The 24,043-nt window shown below is 20.1% G+C and overlaps 3 protein-coding genes and 1 long non-coding RNA gene across 12 annotated transcripts; 1 reads left to right on the forward strand and 3 right to left on the reverse strand.

Annotated features, from left to right (window-relative positions):
* Positions 1–28: 28 nt before the first annotated feature.
* Positions 29–2,064, reverse strand: LOC108003389 (oligosaccharyltransferase complex subunit ostc-A). Its single transcript, XM_062073846.1, has 4 exons — positions 1,828–2,064; positions 825–898; positions 538–755; positions 29–207 (listed from the first exon to the last, which is right to left on the reverse strand). Exons 1-4 carry the CDS (start codon positions 1,964–1,966, stop codon positions 189–191), a joined length of 450 nt encoding a protein of 149 aa, XP_061929830.1. The 5' UTR covers positions 1,967–2,064; the 3' UTR covers positions 29–188.
* A 785-nt stretch (positions 2,065–2,849) lies between these two features.
* On the reverse strand, positions 2,850–3,567 carry LOC133666001 (uncharacterized). The gene is made up of 2 exons (XR_009829506.1): positions 3,429–3,567; positions 2,850–3,198 (listed from the first exon to the last, which is right to left on the reverse strand). It is a non-coding gene; the product is annotated as an uncharacterized LOC133666001 (long non-coding RNA).
* Positions 3,006–11,941, forward strand: LOC108003386 (integrator complex subunit 2). 4 transcript variants are annotated; one of them, XM_017065605.3, is made up of 6 exons: positions 3,006–3,289; positions 3,390–5,479; positions 5,821–6,025; positions 6,120–6,426; positions 6,561–10,456; positions 10,801–11,941. In XM_017065605.3, the coding sequence occupies exons 1-5, from the start codon at positions 3,006–3,008 to the stop codon at positions 7,011–7,013; spliced, it is 3,339 nt and encodes a 1,112-aa protein (XP_016921094.1). In that variant the 3' UTR covers positions 7,014–10,456; positions 10,801–11,941. The 4 variants fall into 4 exon arrangements, with proteins under 4 accessions (XP_016921094.1, XP_061929822.1, XP_061929823.1 ...); XM_062073838.1 differs by having other exon boundaries at positions 11,035–11,941; XM_062073839.1 differs by having other exon boundaries at positions 6,561–10,396; positions 11,718–11,941.
* A 57-nt stretch (positions 11,942–11,998) lies between these two features.
* LOC108003385 (SUN domain-containing ossification factor) lies at positions 11,999–23,448 on the reverse strand. 6 transcript variants are annotated; one of them, XM_062073833.1, is made up of 9 exons: positions 22,401–23,448; positions 21,085–21,139; positions 20,897–21,004; positions 20,512–20,601; positions 19,652–19,829; positions 19,399–19,514; positions 17,440–18,026; positions 14,920–16,835; positions 11,999–14,713 (listed from the first exon to the last, which is right to left on the reverse strand). In XM_062073833.1, exons 5-9 carry the CDS (start codon positions 19,715–19,717, stop codon positions 13,427–13,429), a joined length of 3,972 nt encoding a protein of 1,323 aa, XP_061929817.1. In that variant the 5' UTR covers positions 19,718–19,829; positions 20,512–20,601; positions 20,897–21,004; positions 21,085–21,139; positions 22,401–23,448; the 3' UTR covers positions 11,999–13,426. The 6 variants fall into 6 exon arrangements, with proteins under 6 accessions (XP_061929817.1, XP_061929819.1, XP_061929818.1 ...); XM_062073835.1 differs by having other exon boundaries at positions 21,085–21,196; XM_062073834.1 differs by lacking the exon at positions 21,085–21,139.
* Positions 23,449–24,043: the final 595 nt, after the last annotated feature.

Below are 24,043 nucleotides of genomic sequence, written 5' to 3' on the forward strand. Positions count from 1 at the left end.
ATTAGAAAAAATTAAATAAAAATAAAAATTTATTTTTTTTTAAATATATTTGATAGAATTTTTTTATAATATTATTTATAAATCACATTTCTAATACACATATTTAATACAAAATGTAATAGTTTTGTTTGAGTACAAAATATTGAGTTTTAAGCTCAATTTGCTATATTATTTTAAATTTATTAAATTTATGATTGCAAATATCCCCTGAAACAAAAAAATTATATATAAAATTATATATAAAATTTTAATTTAGCAAAATTTTTAGGAAAACGTTAATTATATATGTAACAAAAAAAAATTAAAATTAAAGTTTTTTTTAAAATGATTAAAATCTAGTCTTTTTTTTATTTTTCTTATATATGTATTTATATTATATATATGTATTGCAAAAAAGTATATAAATAAGTCTCATTCAAATGTATAAAGAAGTAATTTTTCTATAAATTAACTAATGTGTTACTTGTTCTTTTACAAATTACAATGTATAATATATATATATATATATATATATATATATATGTATAAAAATCTTACGGTAGTTTCATTCTCATAAAAACCCAACAGGTAATAAATGAGACAATAACACTAATAAATCCAACACATATTAAAAGAATTCTATTGAGCTTAGGTGTCGATGGATTATGTGTTTGATCTAATACTATAAAACCAATTCCACCTAAAGTAAAAAGGAAACTAGATGCTAATCCTTCCATAATATACTGTCCATTTACTCGATATGGCATAAATGCTACCTATAAAAAATAAATAATATAACTTTTAAAAAATATTAATACAAAATTATATGTAATTCATTTACTTACAGGTCTTGTATGGCCATGTTCATCTGTTGTTGAGCCTACACTAGGTGGTTCCACAATTACATCATATATTATACCTTTAAAAAATTTATTATCAAAATATAAATAATATTTATCGCATTCTATTAAAAGAATTTAAAAAAATTAGCTATATTCCTAACAAAACTTTAGAATATGAAATGTAATATATGATATATTCAATCAATTCAGAGATTATAAAAAATATAAATAGAGATATAATATAATAGAGATATATAAATTATAAAAATTATTTTGTAGAAAAATGATTTTTTTTTAAAATTTCACTTTAAACTTTTTTATAAATATTTTTAAAATAATATTATAGTATTTAAAATAGTTTATATATATAGTATCATAATTAACAGTAAAATAATAAAATAATATAATACATATCAAAATATAATTTATTATATATCAATAGAAAAGAATATGAAAAAAAAATTTTTGACATATTATATAACATATTATAATTATATCGACACAATCAATTTCTTTATGAATATTAGATTTGAATTCAATTAGATTTATTTTGTTTGCCATAAAAATCATTTAAAATTAATTCTTTCTTTTTTTAAAATAAATAATCTCTCTTTTTTTATTCTTTTTAATATACATACATTATCAATATTATTTTTAATATACATTATTCAGATTTATGAGAAGCTAATTTTTTGACAAATTTATCAAAATTTGTTAAAATATTAATAAAATAATAAAATATCTTTATATAAATCAAATAAATATTATAAATATTTCTTCTATTAAATTTTGAAACAAATATAAACTAAATGATTATTTTAATAACATTTTCATAAGAAATTTTAATTAACTTTTTAATTTTTAAATATTTTTAAAAAAATTTTTCACAAAATAATATTTATAATTTTATTGTTAAAATAAAAAAATTAAAATATATCATATATATTTCATCTCCTGAGAGTTTGCTAAGAATGTTCCAAAAATTGTTGTTCTATGCAATTCTAACCTCCAGTTACTAGAAAATATGATAAAAGTATAAATGAAAAAACTATCATAGCACTAGGTTTCACAAACCATGATGGCTTCTTTAATTTTAAGTTAGGTACTTCTAATGCTAAAAATGGTAAACGGTATATATATTCCATATTTAAATCAAAATTAAAATATTATATGCACTATAATCACTTCGTCTTTTAAAATAACATACTTCTACATTTATTAAGATATTTAATAGATGGCAGTTGTGATAATATTCTTTGTATTTTTCGTGCTAAATTATTATTATTGTTGCTTAAATTGAATTGAATTTAATTTGTTTTTTTATTTTAAAAATAAAAAATATAATAAGATTTAATAAAATGATATATGAGCATATTTTTAAAAAAAGAAATTTTTGAATTTTTTTGTGTATTTTTATAGATTTCAATGTACAGAATTCAAAAATAATAATCTTAATTGTCAGAATTGGAATAGTTCAAAAATTTTGTATACAAATTTGTAAATTTTTTTGAATTTTTGTTAGTTATATTAATTAATTATTACGTCATGTTGGATTTTTACTCAATCTAATTGGAGGATAGAAATACTAACATGCGATAAATTCAAATTATTTTTCTTTGTTAAAGAATGCAAATATTATTTTTTATTCAATTTAAATGTTAATTGCATATTAAATAAATCTAACATTTTTAATCTATTTAATATTTATGAAATGATATAGAAAAGTAAAATTTTTAGTGCTTTAAAATAATTTAATAAAATTTAATCCAATATTTTTATTATTTTTATATTTTTATTATTTTTAAATTATGTTCTATTATATATTATAATTTTAATTTAATCTCATAAATAATAAATCATATATATTAGTCAAAGAAATTCTGAGTAATTTTTCCATCTAATTCTATACACACGTGGCGGTACGAATGGATGACAGATTATTACTTAACCTAATTGAAGTTGAATGAAGTAATACTTTTGGTCAATTTAAACTATTAATTCTATGAATTTAATAAATACTAAAAAATATTTTATTTGCAATACAATTTTATTTATAAATATAATTTTAATATAAATATATATCGTGACAAATAAAAGTATAATTACATTAATTCATAAATTTACTTTATAGTATATAATTTTTACATTTAATCAATTTAAAACAATAACAAATAAATAATAATCATGCAAGAAAGTGCCCGTGTATCACCACGGATTTTTACTGCAATACAAAATGTAGACATACCGGTTTTAGCTGTATGTTCTCATAAAGAAATACGACCAATTTTACCATGTTTAGTTCGAATGAGTCTTATATCTCCATTAGATGTAACAAAAGAATGTGTAGAACAAAGAAAACAGGTCTTGACAATATTATCTGGAATTGAATCAGTAAATTCAATAATTGCATTACTTTCAATTGACTTTCATGCATTAGAAACAGATGTTCGAAAAGAACAACAATTAAGGTTAGTTTCATTGTTGACATTTTTTAATTTTTCAGTATTGTTAAATATATCATAAATTATATAAAATATACTTACAAAAAAAATATGATTTTTTTTTAAGACAAAAGATGGGAAGTTTACAAAGAGATAGTGTACTTACTCAGTCACTACAAAGTGGTCTTGCTTTGGAATTTGAACGCAGTGAGTCTACTAGAAGAATAAGATTAGTATTGAGTGAATTATTATATATAGCTTCTCAAGTACAAGAACAACAAAAAAATCAAGAATTTCAAATTAAACAATCTGATTTATTTGATAATGCAGTATATATGGAAGAGATTAGTTATGTAATTTGTGTTGCTTTATCAGAATTACCAACAGTATTATCAATATTGGATATAACAGAAACATTATTACATGTTAAATATGGTCCAGAAATAATTTGTTGGATAGTTGCCAATATTCCTGATAGTTTTTCTGAAGTTTGTGCACATTTAATAGCTAATGGGGAAAGGCAAGAAGAATCAGCATTAGGCAGAATTAGAACAATGGCTTTAACAATGCTGTGTCAAATGAATCCAAGTCAAGCATTAGCAGTAAGAGCCAAATGTGTAGAACTTTGTAGAATGCCTGCTTTAGCAATAACATTAAGTTTGGAACATGAAAATATAAATAATACATTAGCAGAAAGTGATATAGTTGCTTTTGTATCAGGATTATTACTTGGTAGTGATCAACAAGTAAGAACATGGATTGCAATGTTCATTAGAAATGGTCAAAAACGTAAATGGGAATCTCATACAGCATTACAGTCTTTAAGAGAAGAATTACTTAAGCGATTACAAGCAATGACTTCTCAAAATGCGGGTCAATTACCAGAAAGTCAAGTTGTTCAAGCTAGTGCATTATTACGTCTTTATTGTGCATTAAGAGGCATTGGTGGTATTAAATTTCAAGATGATGAAGTAGCAATGATAGTGCAATTACTGACATCTCATCCTCCTCCATCACCAGCTGGTGTGAGATTTGTTTCTTTAGGTCTTTGTATGCTTATTGCATGTTCTTCCTTAATAGGTCATCATAATCTTGAAAAACGAAGCATAGAATGGGTGCAATGGCTTGTACGAGAAGAAGCTTATTTTGAAAGTGCTAGTGGTGTAACAGCAAGTTTTGGAGAAATGTTACTTTTAATGGCAATACATTTTCATAGCAATCAATTATCAGCTATTTGTGAACTTGTATGTGCAACTTTAGGTATGAAAATACCAATTAGACCAAACAATTTAACTAGAATGAAGCAAATTTTTATGCAAGAAATATTTACTGAACAAGTTGTGACTTCTCATGCTGTAAAAGTACCAGTAACAGCCAATTTAAATGCTAACATTCCAGGATTTTTACCTGTTCATTGTATTCATCAGTTATTGAAGTCAAGAGCATTTGCTAAACATCGAGTACCCATAAAAAATTGGATTTACAAACAAATTTGTAATAGTGTACCACCATTGCATCCAGTTCTTCCTGCTTTAGTTGAAGTGTATGTTAATTCAATATTAGTTACAAATAATAAAACATCAGAACATACAAACAAACCAATTACTGAAGATGAAATTAGAAGAGTATTTCAAAATAGTATTTTTGGTGCAAATTTTGATTTTAAGAAGAATATTAACAATCTCCCTCAAACTGAAACAGATGGTATGGATATCGATATTTCAAAACCTTCTCTTACATCACAATTATTATTATTATATTATTTATTGCTGTATGAAGATGTCAGATTATCTAATATGCATACTTTTATATCACAAGATAGAAAAGTTAAATCATATTCAACTGAATTTTTATCTGAATTACCAATAAAATATTTACTTCAACTGGTTCAAAGAGATCAAATGAATTATGCTGGTTTATTTTCTCCTCTTCTTAGATTACTAGCTACACATTTTCCTCATCTCTCATTAGTAGATGATTGGCTTGATAATGAAATGATTAACATTGATTCTACAGTAACAAATTATGAAGATGTAAAAATTACTGATATCATGATTATTGAAACATTTTCTCATATTCAAACATGTCCTTCAAGAACAGGAAGACTTCTGAGACAATTAATGTTAATGAAACCAACTGATATTTGGCCACATGCTGAAGTTCTAATTCATTATTTTAAAGCAACCTTAAGTTCAAGAGTTCCTAGGTATATTCAAGGTAATAATTCATTTCTTTAAATAAAATATGAAAATTATTAATGCTTTGAAAGAAGTTCCTTTTTTTCAAAATATCAAAAATCAAAATATTTTTTAATATATATTTAATATATATTATTTTAATTAGTAGAATATTATTAATTTATTTTATCAATGCATAATGTACAATTTATAGTGAATTTTCTCTCTTTAATATTTCCTTATATTTAGCATAAAATAAAAATATAATATTTAATTTATAACTAATAACAAAATAATATATTATTAATATTATTATTATTTTTTTATATGTATATATATAAATATTAAATATATTTGTAATAATAAATTTAATTGTTTCAGAATTATATAAACAAATATGGCTTAGGCTAAATACAGTTTTACCAAGATGTTTATGGGTTTTATCGATAAATGCTTTATTAATAGAAAATTCTCTTGTAAAAAATGTTTTTTTAACACAAGAAAATATTGTATTAGATCCTTTACAAGTATTAAGATGTGATACAAGAGTTTTTAGATGTGCTCCAATTTTATCTGTTATTTTAAGGTAAAAAAAAAAAAAAAAAGAAAAAAATAATTGAATAAGTTCTTAAGCATTTAATATTTAGTTAATATCATTATTTCATAATAAATATTTTTAGAATATTACAAGCTGCATTAGCAGCCTCTCGGTCTCAATTATCTAGACATATACAAGATAAACCATTAACAGAAAAAATTGGTCAATTATCAAATGAAGCTGAAAGAGAAGATTTAAGAACAGCATTAGTAGCAGGTCAAGAAAGTGCAGCTGTTCAAATATTATTAGAAGCATGTTTAGAGACAGAAGAAGATAGAGAAACTCCTGGACAAATGTGGTCATTAAGAGAAATACAAAGTATAATCTGTTCATATTTACATCAAGTATTTATAGCAGATCCATCATTGGCTAAATTAGTCCATTTTCAAGTATGTGTATTTAATTTATTTTTATTTTTTCTCATTAATAAATAAAATATATTTAATATTAATTGTTAATATGTCATTATTATATATAAATTATATATAAAATTTATTATAACATATCATTATAATGTTTATAGGGTTATCCAAGAGAATTGTTACCTATTACAGTTACTGGTATTCCTTCTATGCATATTTGTCTTGATTGGATTCCTGAATTATTGTCACAACCAGAACCAGAAAAGCAAATTTTTGCTGTGGATTTAGCTTCATATCTTGCAATTCAGTATGCTTTACCAAAGGCTTTAAGTGTTTCTCGTTTAGCTATTAATACTTTGATAACACTTTTAGGAGTATTATCTGCTAAAGACAGAGTGATTTTATTTATGCCTGTATTACCAGCATTAACACGTATATGTTTAGCTTTTCCACCATTAGCTGAAGATACTACAGGTTTATTATTACAACTTGGAAGAGTTAATTCTGCACAAGCCGCTTTAGGAGATAAATCTGCAGATATTTTATGTCATGAAGTTAATGAAACCTTTTGTATGTTATTACAAAAAGCAATATTACAATCACAAGTATATTAAAATATATTTAATTTTTTTATAATAATTATGACTATTTAGTTTATTCTATTTAGTAAAACATCAAATTAGTATTCAATAGTTTTTAAATGTCAATTTATTATTATTATATTATTATATTTTATAAAACTAAAATAGTATTTATTAAGTTTTTTTTTAATATTTCTTTATATATTTAAATAATTGTTCTACTGAATAATTATATATATACTATCATTCATAATTATTTAAATCATAGTTTTTAAAATAAAAAAAATGAAAAAATTAAATATACTATTAAAGTTATTCATTAAGCCAAAATAAATGTAATTAATTTATGACATAATAAGCTGTAAAATTAAAAAAATTTATTTGACTGATTATTTATTATTATTGAATGAAGTATCTTCTAATTAATGAATTTATTTTTTGGACAAATTGTTAATTTAATAATATTTTCTTTCATGTATCTTTTTCATTTGTTTTCATGTATTTATTAAAGTAAAAAATGTATAGATAAAAAGTCTATTATTAATTTAAAGGAATTAACTTTTATATGTGGATTGATATCTTAAAAAAAGAAATAATAATGATTTAATCTATATCATTTATGTTAAGTACAATAATACTTTTTCTATTAAATATGTCCTTTTTTTAATGATTTTAAATTAACTTAATTTTAAAATAATATTATGTTATTTTAATATCTGATAGATATATTTGTAATTTCAAAAAGTTTTAATCTTTTAATTATAATTTATTTTAGAATTAAGTTCTATCAATATATTTTTAAATTTTATTTAATAAAATTTGAGTTTTAGATTTAGATTATTTAATAATAGATAAATAGAAAAAAATGTTCCTATGAGATCAAATTTAATTGCAAAATTATATATTAATTATAACATATGATGTATATTGCATAAAAAATATGTATAAAATTTGTATTTTTCATGTACCTATTTTTAGTCACTCGTATTCACAAATATTTTTGTATAATTTTTACAAATAAATATATTTTAAAAAAATATGATGCTATTTAATAGTATCATTTTCAATATGTTTCTTATTTTCCATCATAATATTCATCTATTTGAAATACAAAGTATTTTTCTGTTAACTTTAATTTTAATTATATTTATTTTTAAATAAATATAATATGCAATAATATATATACAAAATAACATAACAATAAATAAAGATTATACAAGTTAATATTTAACATCAATTTAAATTTTTACTTTTAGTAAATTTTTATACTTTAAATAAAGATATAATATATAAAATATTAATAAAGCAAACCAAAATATGAATATTATCCAAAAAATATAAAAAATCAAGTTATCTGAAATTCATACATATTATATGTACAAAAAAAAATTACAATAAATTATAAAATATAAAATAATTGGATATCAATAGATTAGTCAAATATTATATATCAAATATTTTATAGAAATTATATCAGAAATTTCAAAGAGAAATTTATAAAAATATATATATGAGAAGTATATGAGTAGAAATTTTGAAAAGACATTATTTTTTAAAATGATATTGATTTATGTTTTTACGTTAAACTTCAACTTAAAGTAATTACTAAAAAAAAATTAAAAAATATATTTTTATATTATTTATAATTAAAAATTATTTATATCATTAAAAATGTAAAATTTTTTGATAATTTTTCGTAATTTATTTAGAGTTATTTATTCAAAAAATTAATGAATTCAAAATATAAAAATATATAGATTTTAAAGAAATTCGAAATATATCATAATGTACATCTAGATATAATTTTTATTTATAATTATTTACATTACTTACATGTTGAAAAACTTCGTGATTTAAAAATCAAATCCTTAAAACTTATTGGAATAAACTGTTTAAATTGTTGAATTTCAATAAATAAAATTTAATATAAAAAAAATTATTCTGATATTCAAAAATTTCTTTATCTGGCCATTTTTATCTTTTTATTAATATATGAATATGACGTAATATGAAATTCTATTATGCTTTTTTTCTCTTAATTATATGAATTATTTAATCAAATAAAAGTTTAATTAAGAAAATTTTAACTCATAAAACCAAACATGTAGATAACAAAATTGTTTATAGATTATTTGTAGATTTCTATTCATTAAGCCAACATTTTTTACATTTTAAAAAAGTCCTTTAAAAGGATTCTTATTTCTGATAGATCTAATATAATCAAGAAATATATAGATCAAAAATCTTATATCTACAAATAAATTCGTATAGTACGAATGACAATGAATAAATTAGATGAAACACATTTTCAATTAAAAAGATCATCAAATGACTACGTCATTCCATTATAATTAATTGATTGACGATTAAAAATATTGTACAAATCTGTTTTCATTTTTTTGATTCTTATTTCACTTGGATTCTTCATTTTTGTATAGTAAATCTATATTCACATAAAAAAACTTTTAAGCATTCAATTCAGAAATATAATATAATATAATATAATATAATATAATATAATATAATAAATATAACCAATGCAATAGAAAATATGCAGCCCCAATTATTAAATTCTATTTCGATATATCTACTTTTTAAAATATAATCAATAGAATTCACATATTTCATTATTGAAAATCTCAAAAAAAAAAAAAAAAAAAAAAAGATTAGAAAATGAATCATATGCATAACAATAATAATAAAAAAACAGTTTACCCTCAAACAACGCAGATTCTGTTACACGCGAATATTTTTTGACAAATTTTAGAATCATCATACATCTATAAATTATAAATTACATTTCATACACACATATATTTTTCCAATTGGATCCACTTATACATACATACATACATATAAATATATTATCTATATATAAATAAATGTATTATCTATATATATATATATATTTTTATATCTAATCACTTTTCTAATTAATTTTCTAATTAATTTTTTAAACTTATTTTATTGTAAAAATGTACATTGACACAAATATATAATGATATATATACATACATAGTATGTATACAAAATAATAATAAAGCTTATGTTCAATAATAAATTATTGTACAGTTATATTAACATCTTGAAGATGAAAAATTTTATACAAAATATCGATTATGCAGAAACGACGTTCTTAACCTCCGTGTTGTTTGAGAGCAATCTGTACGTCAAAAGCAAATGAAATAGAGCTATAATAAATGATGTGACCGATTTTATAGCATTGAAGCAATCACATATTCAATGTTAACTATAAATGGAAATATTAAGAATAATTCTTAACAGTATATAACATTTAAAGCAAGTTTAAAAATACAAAATTTAGTTTAGTATTCCAAACAATATATATATGCACATATATATTATGAAGAAGTTTTATATATCAATTCACAATTTTCGATTCTGAGATTCAAAGTGTAATAATTATACAATATAAAAAAGTCAGCTCCAACGATCTTGATTTGCATATAATATATGTAAGGAAAATAATCGATTTTCAATATTGTGAAAACAATCTAATTAATGTTTAAAACTAAATATTCAATATTTGTTAAAATATTTTTTATTAAATTATTTTAATAATATTATTAATAATATTAATAATAAAAATTTTGATAAATATTTACAAAATAATCACATTTTCTGATTTTAATGAAATGTTTTTTGAAAATAATATTCTAAATAATTTTTCATCATTTATATAATTGTCTTATTTTAAGATAAGATAAAGCATTTTAAAACAAATTTTTAATACTATATATAATATTCTATATTTATATAGTATTATTTTTTTTATATATTCTTTTTTAACTGATTTCAGATTAAATTGAAATTGATATTTCAATTTACAACATTTGAAAAATGTCAGTCAATTTTATTCATTTTTATTTTATTTTAATAAATATAAATATAATATATTGGATTTAATAAATATAAACATATATTGGACTTTGTATTTTAAAAATTTTTTAAATTAAATTAATTAATTAAATTTTTTCACAATCTATAAAGAACAATTTTTTAATAAATTGATAATTAATTTTTTATTATTTAGAAAGAATTTTTAAGCAACATAAGAAGAAGTTTAAAAAAGATAATAAAGATAGAAGAAAAAAAAGTGAGAAAGAAAATAAATGAAAATGGAAAAATGAATAAAAAAAAGAAAAAAATAAGAGGAATAAGATAAAGATAAATTAAAAAATGAAAAAAAAAAGAATAGAAATATAATGAATATATGATACATTCTTAGATCTAATTTAAAATAAAGTTAAATTTAAAGAAAACTATCAAAGAAAATGTGCAATAGCATTAAGAAAAGTATAGAAGTTAAAGAAATTAAGATTAAAATAATAAAATAAAAGAATATATATATATAAATAAGAAAAAGATGAGTGCACCTAGAAGAAAAAATAAAAGATAGTCACAAATTTACAAAGGAACTAAAGAATAAATAAAAAAAATGATTTTTTTCTTGAATTATCAAAACTTTTTGTTAACAATTTTCTAATAAATAACAATCAATAGTTAAAACTTTTTGAAAATTATTCAGAATTATTATTTTTTTCAGATAATTCAGATTATTAGAAAGTTAAGGTCATTAGAGCTGACTTCAACCTAGAATATATAAGTACCAAATGTTTTTAAAAGATGTCCTAGATATGATTATATCAATACATATTATTTCGTAATAATATATCTAATTTACGATCTCAATATATGTTTTGCATTTATTTACAGAATTGAACTACAATTCGTGAGAATGCGCCGAAATATATTCATGTATATGAACGCACACAACAATGAAACAAATTAATTTTTATGGACACATATAATTATATTGCAAAATTATTCATGTGAATATGTATGAATCGTTTAGAATAACAGATTACTGTTTCAATGGATATGTAAATATTCACATAGACAATGAAACAAATAAATTCTTATGAGAGAAATTATACGAATATATGCGAATTTTTTGTCAAATGCACGAATTTAAAAGAATACGCATTTAAAAAATCTCACATTAAAATTTTTATTAAGAATGAGATATATCATAAATATATTTAATTAAGATCTACTAAATTCAATGAAAAAAATTTTCTAAGTATTTTAAATTAAGAAATACATAGCAAAAATGACTTTTATCCAATTTTAATCATGAATTGTTAATTCACCCAATTTTATTAAATATAATATTTCTGTAATATAATCACATACAACTAATAATTATATAATAATATATTATAAATACTTTTATAAAGAATATTTAAATTTATTGAATAAAAATTAAAATTGTTATATGAAAATTGACAAAAGTCATTTTTGTTATGAATTTTTCAATCAAACATTCTATTACGAGAAGTTAAGAAAAGTATCATAATGCATTTATAAGTACTTAAAATTAGAGTTGTATGGGATTCCGATTGGAATGGAAAAATTGAATCAGCTTAAACAAAATTTCGAAATTTTTATATTGTTGTTATATAAAAATTCCAGATGAAAAATATGAAAGTTTTGAAATTTCATCTGATCGCATCCAAATTAATTTATAATTTCGGAATTCTTCTAATTTTTAAATATATCTTTAATTTTAAATATTTACAAATTTTTCAATTATGTTAATGTAACAGAATTTTGATGACAAAAAATCTATGCAAAAAATAAATTCTTGTAAATTTTTAATCTTTTTTTTCAGGAAGAGATTTCAAAACTTTCAAAATTCCGAATTAATATCAAGATTCCCACACTCCTCTTAAAATTTATAAATTAAATGATTTTCATGCATTAGACTTGTTAATTTTCCAATTTGTAGCATGAACACGAGCGAAAAATCAAACTCGTTTTATTGATTAGCATATCGTAAATTTGTACATTATTTAAACACAACTATTTTTTTTAGAATTTTTAACTATTTGCATAAGAATTTATTTGTTTGATTGTTCGCGCGTATAAAAATAAATACATATCTATTAAAATAGTACCTTGTTTCAGAAGAGCAACTCGTGCGAATTTATATTCATTGTAATCACATAGATATTCTCTGTAGATAGCTTATAATGATAAATATACAACGTTTCTGAAGATAGTTCGCGATCAGTTGGTGAAGGTCTATAACATATGGATACAGAATATATATATATATATATATATATAAACTGAAAGTCTGTTCATGGATATTGTATATTGTTATATTGTATTTAGGTAATACTAAAATTATACATATTGTAAAACTTCACTAACTAACCGCGATCTGTCTGCAGATATCTAAAACCCTTATATGAGGGTATATGTTTACAGACAATGTCTGTAAATCTATACACACCTTAAATAGCTTCATACGAGCAAAGCATTCAAACCAAGCACAATATATGCTTTAATAAGAGTTATAAGTTTCAATATTTTCAAATTATTCTTTCAACCAACTATCGTTGGCAAACCTATTTTAATCAAAAAAATTTTCTCACCATTTTCCTAAAACTAGTATTTTTTTTTTCCTTTTTTTTTGATATTGATGTTACACTACTACTTCTAGATTCATCACTTTGATTCATTAACAGACCATTACTGCTTGTCTCAATATCAGGATCAATATTTTCTAAAGTTGGTTTTGAAGAAATAAGATTTACTTGTACAGTATTATCATTAGAATCACCTGAATTTTTATTCCATTCTTCATTCATATCATTTGAATAAGATTTTCTTTTCTTTCTTGTGCTTAAAGCAGTTTTCATAAAGGAAGATGTTACACTTAAGCTTGTATCCTTTAATATACCACTAATATTTAAAAGATCTTCAGATTTTTCAATGGCAGTTTGCTCAGTATAATGAACTTTTTCTGGAAACACATTTGATGATAACAAATTTGATTCATTTGAATTTTTAACATATGAACTATTTAATTCAGAATTTTGAATAGAATCTATTTTGGAATTATTAGTGCATAACATCATATTACACCCTGTTTTGTGAACATCATTGAACCACTCAATCGTATTTTCTGGAATCCAATTAAACTTTTCACAAATTTGTTTTTGAGAATCATTTGAATGTAATACTTCAATAGACGAAACATTTTCTGGTGTTATGTTTACTTCATGTGTAACATCTATTTGATTTCTGTATTGTGTAATTGGATACATGTTGATATCATTATTTACATTTGTTTGATTATTAATTGACGTAGTTGTTTTTTTACGTTTCTTTTTTTTTTCCTTTTTTATTTCATGAGATTTATCAATAATCATTAATTCACGATATGTACCCGTAATGTTAGAAGCTATTTCGCTTGGTCTTCGCTTTTTTGTTTTTTTCATATGTGAATTAAAATTTTCTGCACTTTTACGACGCATTGCATCTTTTTCTGATTGTCGTTTCATTTTTATTTCAGCTTTTTTATGGCTACTTCCCCAACAATAAATCAAAATTAAATATATCACAAGAACTTCTGAACATATTAACAACATATGTTGACCTATCATAGAAATTTTTCCACGCCAACTTTCACGATCATATAAAAGATCTTTTATTGAATTAGAAAGATTAACGACTTTTTCTTTTAAAATAGCAATTTCTTCTATTCTCTTTGTTTCACGTTCATCTCTTTTTCGTGTTTCTTCATTCATTGCTGAGACTGTGCGTTCAAAAGATCTTTGCATTTCTTCTACTTGCTTCTTATATCGACGACTTAATTCTTCTAAGTACTGTCCACTTAAAGACATATTAATTTCTAATGCCTAATAAAAATAATAATATTATTAAAATGTATTTTATATATGTTATGTTATTTTAATATATATTATGTACATGTATTATAAGCATATAAGATATATTTTTATCATAGAAAATACAAATATAAGAATTTAAAAAATTATATAAAATTATATTTATTATATATTATATGATAAAAAAAGTATTATTTATATGATAAATAGTTATATACCTTGATTCTATTAGATAATCTTAAAAAAACAGATTCTTTTTGTGGCTGTGTCACTGAAGTACTTGCAGTAGGACCATTTTGAATATGTGTTGCTTCTCCTTCTAAATCTTTTAGATCAGACAATAAATTGTCAAATATTAAAGAATCTTGAGAAGGTAACTTAATTTCTTGATCTGAAATTTCTATTTGTTCTTGTTTTCCTTCTTGTTCTAGATATTCTTTTTCCATTTTATTTGGTATATTAGCAAATTCCAAAGAGTCTATATCTGATATAATATCATCATTTGCAAATTCATTACTATCAGTAGTAGTTATTGAAACAGAAACAGTTGTTTGAGGTGAATTTTCAATAGAAATACTAGGAGTTGTAAATGGCTCTTCAGAAGCCTTTAAAATTGAATGTTGACCAACATTTAAAGATACAGGAACAGTTGTTAATACTTCAGCTTGAATAGTTTCCTCAATTTCTAAAATTGGTATTGATGTTTCATTCTTGATTTCTTCTTTTCCAAAAGTTTTAGTAGGTTTTATTTGTGAAGCTATACTTTTAAAACTAGATGAAATTTCGACAGGTGTGCTGATGAATTTGCTAGATTTTATAGATAGTTCTTGACTATCTTTTTTAAGCTCCTGAGAAGATGTATATATATTTGAATTAGAAGTACGTGTTGCTGTATAATGAAATGATTTAACTGTGTTACTATTGAAATCTTCTTTATCTTTATCTGATATATCTTCTTTAATAATTTCTTTAAAATTATCAAATTGTATTTCATGGCTTGCATTCATTACCATTTTACATTCTTTTATTGCTAATATATTACAAAGTGCCGCGATATATTCAGATTTAAGTATAGACGTTATAAATGTTAATTGAAAACGCAAATTTGAATGAAACATTTCATCAAGTTTTTCATATTCTTCTGTTTTTTTTACATTTTCATTTTTTTCTTTTATTTCTTTCTTTGCAAAAGTTTCAAATTCTACACCATGAATCTTACAAAGTCCATTTTGTCTTAAAGTTCTATTCACAAGATCAATTTTAAGCAATTCATTTAACTGTTTTTCCTTACAACTAATTAATTGAAAAACTTTTGCAAATTTTTGATCTGAACAATGATCACAAAGAATAGTATATCTTGGTGTAGTACAACTAACAAAAGAGTTTTCAAGAATATTACCACTATCTATATTTTGTTGAATTTTTGTAATATTATTACAAGTCAAATCACTAGATTTTACTAATACTTCAGCTGCCTTTTTCATAATACTTAATACAGCATCTCTAGCACTACCAAACAAATTTCTTGGTGGTTCACCATTTTCAACATCCAAAACTTCTTCTTCATCACTATCTTCTTCGTCATCTACATTTATATGCGTTTCTCTCGGAAGTTGATTCTCTGTCTCTGTTTCAAGAACTTCAAATTCACTAGTACCGTAAGCACGAAATAAAGAAATAGGACAAAAATGTTCAGATCCATAATAAGTTTGAAGTTCCACCTTTATAAATTTTCCAAAAAGATGTGGTTGTAAAGCAAAATTTTGGATATCTTTTACATTTTTTGCAGTAAATTGACCAACTGGACTCCAATCTCTAGTAGGAAAACGATCACTTATATAAACTGAAAAATCTTTTGGTGATGAACTAAAAAGCTCAAAATTGGCTAATTCAATTTTCTTGGCTTGAATTGCTTCACAAAGTTCTACCACGAACCATATACGTGATGTACATGTATTAAGCATATATTCATCTCTAGTGGAAACTAAAACGCTTCTAACACTTCGCGCTTCTGGATTTGCAGCTACAATTTTTGCACCACAATCTGGAGAAGCATAGTTTTTAGAACGAATTTTCATTCCACCGATTCCTCGTGTTGGTGCTCCAGAATTCTGAACAGATACATTTGGATGTGCTATAAAAAATATTTATAATTAAGTGAATTTATAATTAATAAACAATTAAATCAAAAACATTGTAGACATTCAAAATAATAAAATAAATATATATGAAATAGTTAATATAATTAAAAATCAAATCAATCAATCAAAAATTAAATCAACTGATAATATAATCAATAAAAAATAAGATTTAATATTATATCAAATAGCAAAATTTAATATAAGAAATTTTTTTTATAAACAATAGAATATAATTTAAAAATACCAAATTTTATATTTTTAAAATATATGTATATTTTTAAACATATTTGAAAAAGGAATAAAAATTTCAAATAGAATTAGATATGCAAAATAAGTAAAAAAATTTTGCAATTTTTTGCAAAGAAATTATTTTTTAAAAATAATATTATAAATAATAATATTATATAATAATATTATTTAAAAAAAATATATTTATTTGAAATTTTATTGAACTTTATAAAAATATATTTATTGATTTTTATTGAAATATTTTAATACAAATGTTATAAAAATAAGAAAAATTGTACTAATTTTATATTTTTAATATTGTAATAATAATATTCAATAATAATTATTGAATTTATAAATAGTACTTACTTTTTTTCCTTTCAGCTTCTTCTAATCTTTTTTGTGTCCATTCACTAAAAGATGGAATATCTTCATGTGGATTTGAAGATCCTACAGATGCAATTCCTTCACCAAAAACAATTGCAGCAGTTTCATCTCTATTATCTCCTACTAATCGGGCTTTAGCATCAGTATCACTTAATTCTGGAGTTGTTGTCATTTTATTGCAAATTTTAGAAATTTCATCTTTAGTAGGAAGTACTTTAATACTATCTTCAACTTTTGAGTCTGATCCATCAGTAACAATAGGTGTTTGTTCAGCTCTTACTACTACTACTACTTCAGGTGTTTCTTCTTCTCTAACTGAATTTGTCAATAATAAAGATTCTATGTTGAGACTATTTGTTTCATTAGATTTTTCAGTAATTTCATTAATAATAGGCGGTGCTTGTATACTAGATAGAATTTCTTCTTGTTCTTTTTCTATTTTTTGTCCTATATTTTTTAATTTCTTGCTTTTTGAAAACTCAGGATTAAGATTTGATTCTGTTAAACTTTGTGATTCTGTTACAGTCGTATTCATCAAAGTTAGGATTGTTTGTTCATGTTCAGAAATTCTGTAACAGAGAAAACTAAATGTATAAATATCTTTGATAATTTGCAAAACTTTTTTTACATAAAATAATTAATTTATAGTTAATAATATAAGTATTCAAAATAAATATTTTTTATTTAAAAAAATTATTAATCAAATTTTTTTATTTAATGTAAAAAATTTTAAAACTTTCATATTAATATGATTTAAATTTTTTTAAATGAAATTAAAATTTTTATCAAATTTATTTATATTTAATAGTTTAAAGAAATGTTTAAAATAATACAATATTTTTTTTTATTGTTTGAACTAAAACATATCAAAAATGTTGTATTTTTAATCATTTAATTTTTTTCTTAATTAGCAGTAATATTTTTATCATAAAACTAGTTGAAAATTATTATAATTATTATTCTTTTCTATACAATAAAATTTTATAATATATTTTATTATGATAAAATAAATATCAAAATAAATAATATATTTGCATTTTTTCTATCTTTTTTTTGTTTTTTATCTTCTTCATTTCAGTTTATTGACTTAATCACAAACATTATCTTATCAATTATTATCTTATTTTTTGTCTTAATTCTCAGATACAAATCATTAATTACTGTTTGTGCTTTTTTCAATTATAATTTTAATAAGACTATTAGAAAATTAAATATTTTAAACATTATTACAATTATGTTGTAATATTTTTTAAATTATTCTCATTGTTTCAGTATTTTTATATGTAATATATTGAATAAATTTGAATAAATTATATGTATATAAGGATTTTTTCAAATTAATCATGATTTTAATAGTCTCACATAGATATCATGGTAATATTCATATAAAAATAAAAATTTTTTAAATGCAAATATTATTAAAGAGCATAGAAATTAAAGCCAATACATATATATTTCTTAAAAATTTATTTATTTTTCATTTATTGTACAGAACATTAAAAACATTCTACAAGAATATATATAAATATAAATAATAATAAATATAAATAATAAATTTTTTTCTTTATCATAATTAATTAATTTAAAGATTTAAACATTTTGAATTTTTATTTTATCATTTTATTTCTTAATTTTTTAATTTAATAATTATAAAGTTTGAATTGAAACTCTAACAAGAAAAACTTTTAAAATATAGAATATATAAAATTTTATACATTGAATACATATAAATTCTAATAGAAAATTTAAATGTATATTAATTATATTTTAAAAAATTCTAAATAAGAATTAATAATCATTAAGATATTAAATATGTTTTTGTTTGTAAACAATTCATATTTAAAGATCAGAAATAATATAATAATATAAAAATAAACTTTATTTGTGTAATTAAATATAATAAGATCTTTTTATATAATATTGATAAATATAAAAACTTACTTGGCTTGAGTAAAACTTTCCATTACAATATCTGTATCTTTATAAGAATTCTCTTTTTTTCTTGCTTCACCATTTATAATAGGTTCAAAGCTTGTAGATTCTTCAATATATTTTTCCTAAATTTTTAAATATATATTAAATATTTTTACATAGATATATATTTTACAAATAAAAATTAATATAATAGTTTTTAATAATATTTAATGTTTTAATATTTTATTATATTTATAACATACTTTATTTTAATCCTTACTTCTAATTTGTGTAGATCATATAGTTCAGTAATTGGTATAGTTGTATCTAAATCATCAACTTCCATATTGTTTATTAACTCCGTATTATTATCAGTCTCAGATGTTTCATTTGTTTTAAAAGAAGAGTAATAACTGGTTTGTGCATTTTCAGAAGCTACTATGATAAATAAAAGTGCACTGTAAATAAAAAAGTACTAAATAGTAAAGAAGACAAGCTTTAAATTAATTTGAAAAAATGTATTTTCTTTGTTTTGTTTTAAAAAATAAAATAAAATCATTTTTAAAACAAAAATAAATATATAATAATCAAAATGTAATAATAAATATTATAATTTAAAATTTTATAAAACTTTTAAGAAATTATTTTTATATCAAAGAAAAAGCATGAATTCTTTAGCATATTTAAAAAATTTGCATTTATTTTGTAATAAACTATATTTAAAACAAAAAATAAAAATTTTAAAATATATATTATGAAATAAATTTAAATTATATTTTTATAAATAATTTATGTAGCATCAATTGTATTAATGTTGTATTAATGTAAAGGATCAGATGAGATGAAAATCATAATATAAGTAAAAAAAGCTATTTTTTATATAAAGAATTAAGTAAAAAATTTATTATGAAATTTTATTTTCTAAGGCTTCATTTCCAAAAAAATAGATTTTAAAAATTTATCAAATATATGATTTATAAACATATAGCAATGAATCATGTTCTATATAAAAAAAAATACTTTTATTAATGAGAAACTATTTAATTTAACAAAATAGAGCACTATCATAATTTACTAGATCAGTTATAAATTTCTGAGATTAAAATTATTTGTGTTAAATCAATCGCGTTGGTACAGTACCTTCTAATCGCCACATTTTAACCCCTTGATTTTCACTTATGAGAGCATATCAAACAGCAGGTATAAAAAGATGTTGAAAATATTATACAACTGAAACAAAAAATCATGCAAGAATTTGAAAAATTAAAAAGCGAAAACATATTAGAGTCCATTAGTTCTTCTTTAATTTAAAATACTGAATTATATATGCAACAACAGGGATAAAATTTCCAACAATAAAAATAACAAAAACACAAACAAATCTGCAAAAATCTGTTGTATCATTTGAATTATATTAGTATCAACATTATTTATAATAATATGGAAAAAAATATTTATTATCAATAACAAAATTATTATAGCCAATTCATATTCAGTCACAAATAATATAAAGAAATACTCTTACTATAGATTATTGAGAAGAAGTCCTCTGAAAGGAATGCAGGTTTCAATGGATATTTGTGATAAAGGGAATACAATCATAATAAAATAGGCATAGATATTGGCCTCATATCTACAAACAAAATCATAATAGCATCTCATGTAGGTGAATAAGAAGGGAGCTGAATATTTCTCAGCAATATATTTACTTACATGTATATAATATATATCTGATGAATTATCAAAATCAATTTTCTTGGAAATAAAGCTTTATACAAAAATTTCATGATAAATTTTTTACTTATTTTTTACAAATAATCATTCCCTATTCAATATATTATTATTTTTATTTCATTTTTTATTAATCTTTTATGATAAATTCATTGTATTAAATATGTTAATATATGGATTAATAAAATAAAATAAAGATATATATATATATAATTAATATTAATATTTATATATAATTAATATAATATTACACAAGATAAATTATCCAAAATAACATTGAAACATATAATATTCTTATTGTTTCATTTAATTAAAATCTTGATAATTTTATTTATTTCTTAAAAGAATAAATCAAAATGAAAAATAATATCTTAATAATATTAAGTTTTTTATTTTCATATTTTTGATGATATTTTTTATTTTGCTATTATTTAAGAATAATAACAGAATAATAATTATTTTAATAGTTTTTATTAATATAAAAACTATACAAAATGCTAAATATCATAAATGTAGATAGATTATCTGTTTTGTTTTTTAGATAAAAAAAATTAATATTATATTACAAAAATGACAATTTTTTTAAAATTAATATCTTATATTTTTTTTTCTATTTTGTAATATAAAAATATACAAATCTTATTTTAAAACAATAAATAATTTGAAATTATAAATATTATATATAATTATTAGAAAGATAATTTTATTATTTATAAAAATAATTTTATTATAATATTATACAATGTATTTTTAATAATTATTTTTTTCAAAAATAATAAAAACATAATATAATAAAATTATATAAACATAATATAAATAAAATTAATCTTTTCTTATATAAATTATTCTAAAATATTTTTATCAAATTTCATTTTGCATAATTTAATATACTTTTTATACTTAATTTTATGACATCATAAAAGAATATTTACAGTAAATTTCATATAACATTTTTTATTTATTTATAAATTATTTGTATATAGTTTGTCAAAAAAAATTTAACATATTTTTTTTATCTTTAAATTAAATATTTTTATATTAAATATTAAAGAAAGAAATTAAAATATCTTAATGAAAAAACAAAAAGTATGTAATCAAAATATAAGTTAGTAAAAAATATGTTATATTTCAAATATCCATCTTAAATTTTTTTTTTATATAAAAATAAAAAACAATTAATTAATATTATAAAAATACAAAGAATACAAATAATTATTTTTATTAAAAATTTTCATTTTCCATAATTTGATTACACATGTATGTAAATTGTTCATAAGAAAAAAAGATAAAATACTTACCTGGAAGCAACTGATATAAAAAGTAATATTTGATACACGTACGTAATATAAATCTTCATTTCTTTAAATGCTTACATTACTCTTCTCATCAAAAATTTTACTGTCAATAAATGGATATTTTTATAAATGTACAAATGTATCATCACTTTACCACTATACTATCGTCACTACCGCCGTTACTACCGCTACCGCTATTATCACCGCTTCTATCACCATGTTCATAACCCCTTTTATAACCATTCCTACTATAACAATTACTACGCACAAAAATCTGACGTGGTACAATTAAGATGGTTCCAATATAAAAAAGATTGAACTATCCATAAATTTATTACATATCGTCTATCGTATTATATTAAAAATCATTTTAAACGAAATATCACATAACAAATAATACGATTTTGTAGGAAAAATGTACATTTTATGTATATCTTTTTATATGTAACGAAACCAGCTGATTCCAGTAACGCATGCGTTATAGGCATCTTATCAATAACTTTATTTAATAATCTTTTACAATATTATATTTGGACAATTATTAGATTATTGGACAATTAAATAATTGATATTTTTTTAATATCAATAATAAAAAATCAAATAAATATTTTTTAAATTTTTTAAGTATAAAAATTAAAATTAAATTAATTTGTTTTTATAATATTTTTAGATGTATTTTTGTATTTTGAAATTTTTCTATATATTTTAAATAATTTAAATACTTATTATTATTTATATTAATTTTAAAATTCTATAATTTCTAAATAGATATATATTTATATGTAAATCAATTACATATATATTATTATATTTTATTATATTAATATTAAATTTATTATTAATGTTAGAGGTTAAAGTAATAATTTTAATAAAAAAAAATTTTTAAATATATAATTCACTACTGTAACATCTTTAAACAATTTTAAACAAATTATTTTTATTTTTTAATAAATTATATATTAAAATTTCCAAATATTTATTTATAATAAAAATGATTCATGACCATATAATTTTTTTCTCTTTTTAAACTTATATAACTATTTTTTACTAATAATATATATTTTTATATATATATTATTACATTTATTATATATTTATTAATTATATTTATATATTATATCATATTATATTTTAATTAAATAAATTCTATTATTAAATATAAATAACAATTAAATATAAATATAAAAAATATAAAAAAGTAATTCCATTATTATTTCACTAAATAATCATAATATTTTAAATTGTTTTCAAATAAAAATATCATTAAATATATATCAATTTTGTAATATATAAAAATAATATATCGTTTGATATATAAAATAACATACTTTATATAAAAAAATTAAATTAATTTAAAAATTTTAAAGATCATTTAATTTGAAACTATTTAATTTTGATATAAAATTTTTATTAAATTAATTTATTCGATATATAATAAATATTAAAATATCATATATGTATATATTTTTTTCATTATATATCATTTACAAAGCATTAATTATTATGATTTTTTAGATATAAAATCAATTTCTTTGTTATTTTTGACAAAGAATTTCTATTTATGAAAATATTTTATTAATTTTATTAATTTTATTTTTAAATAAATATTGTAAATTAAATTTTTGTTTAATAAATAAATTTTTTAT

Source organism: Apis cerana, linkage group LG4 (genome assembly GCF_029169275.1).
Source record: "Apis cerana isolate GH-2021 linkage group LG4, AcerK_1.0, whole genome shotgun sequence".
Lineage (NCBI taxonomy): Eukaryota > Metazoa > Arthropoda > Insecta > Hymenoptera > Apidae > Apis > Apis cerana.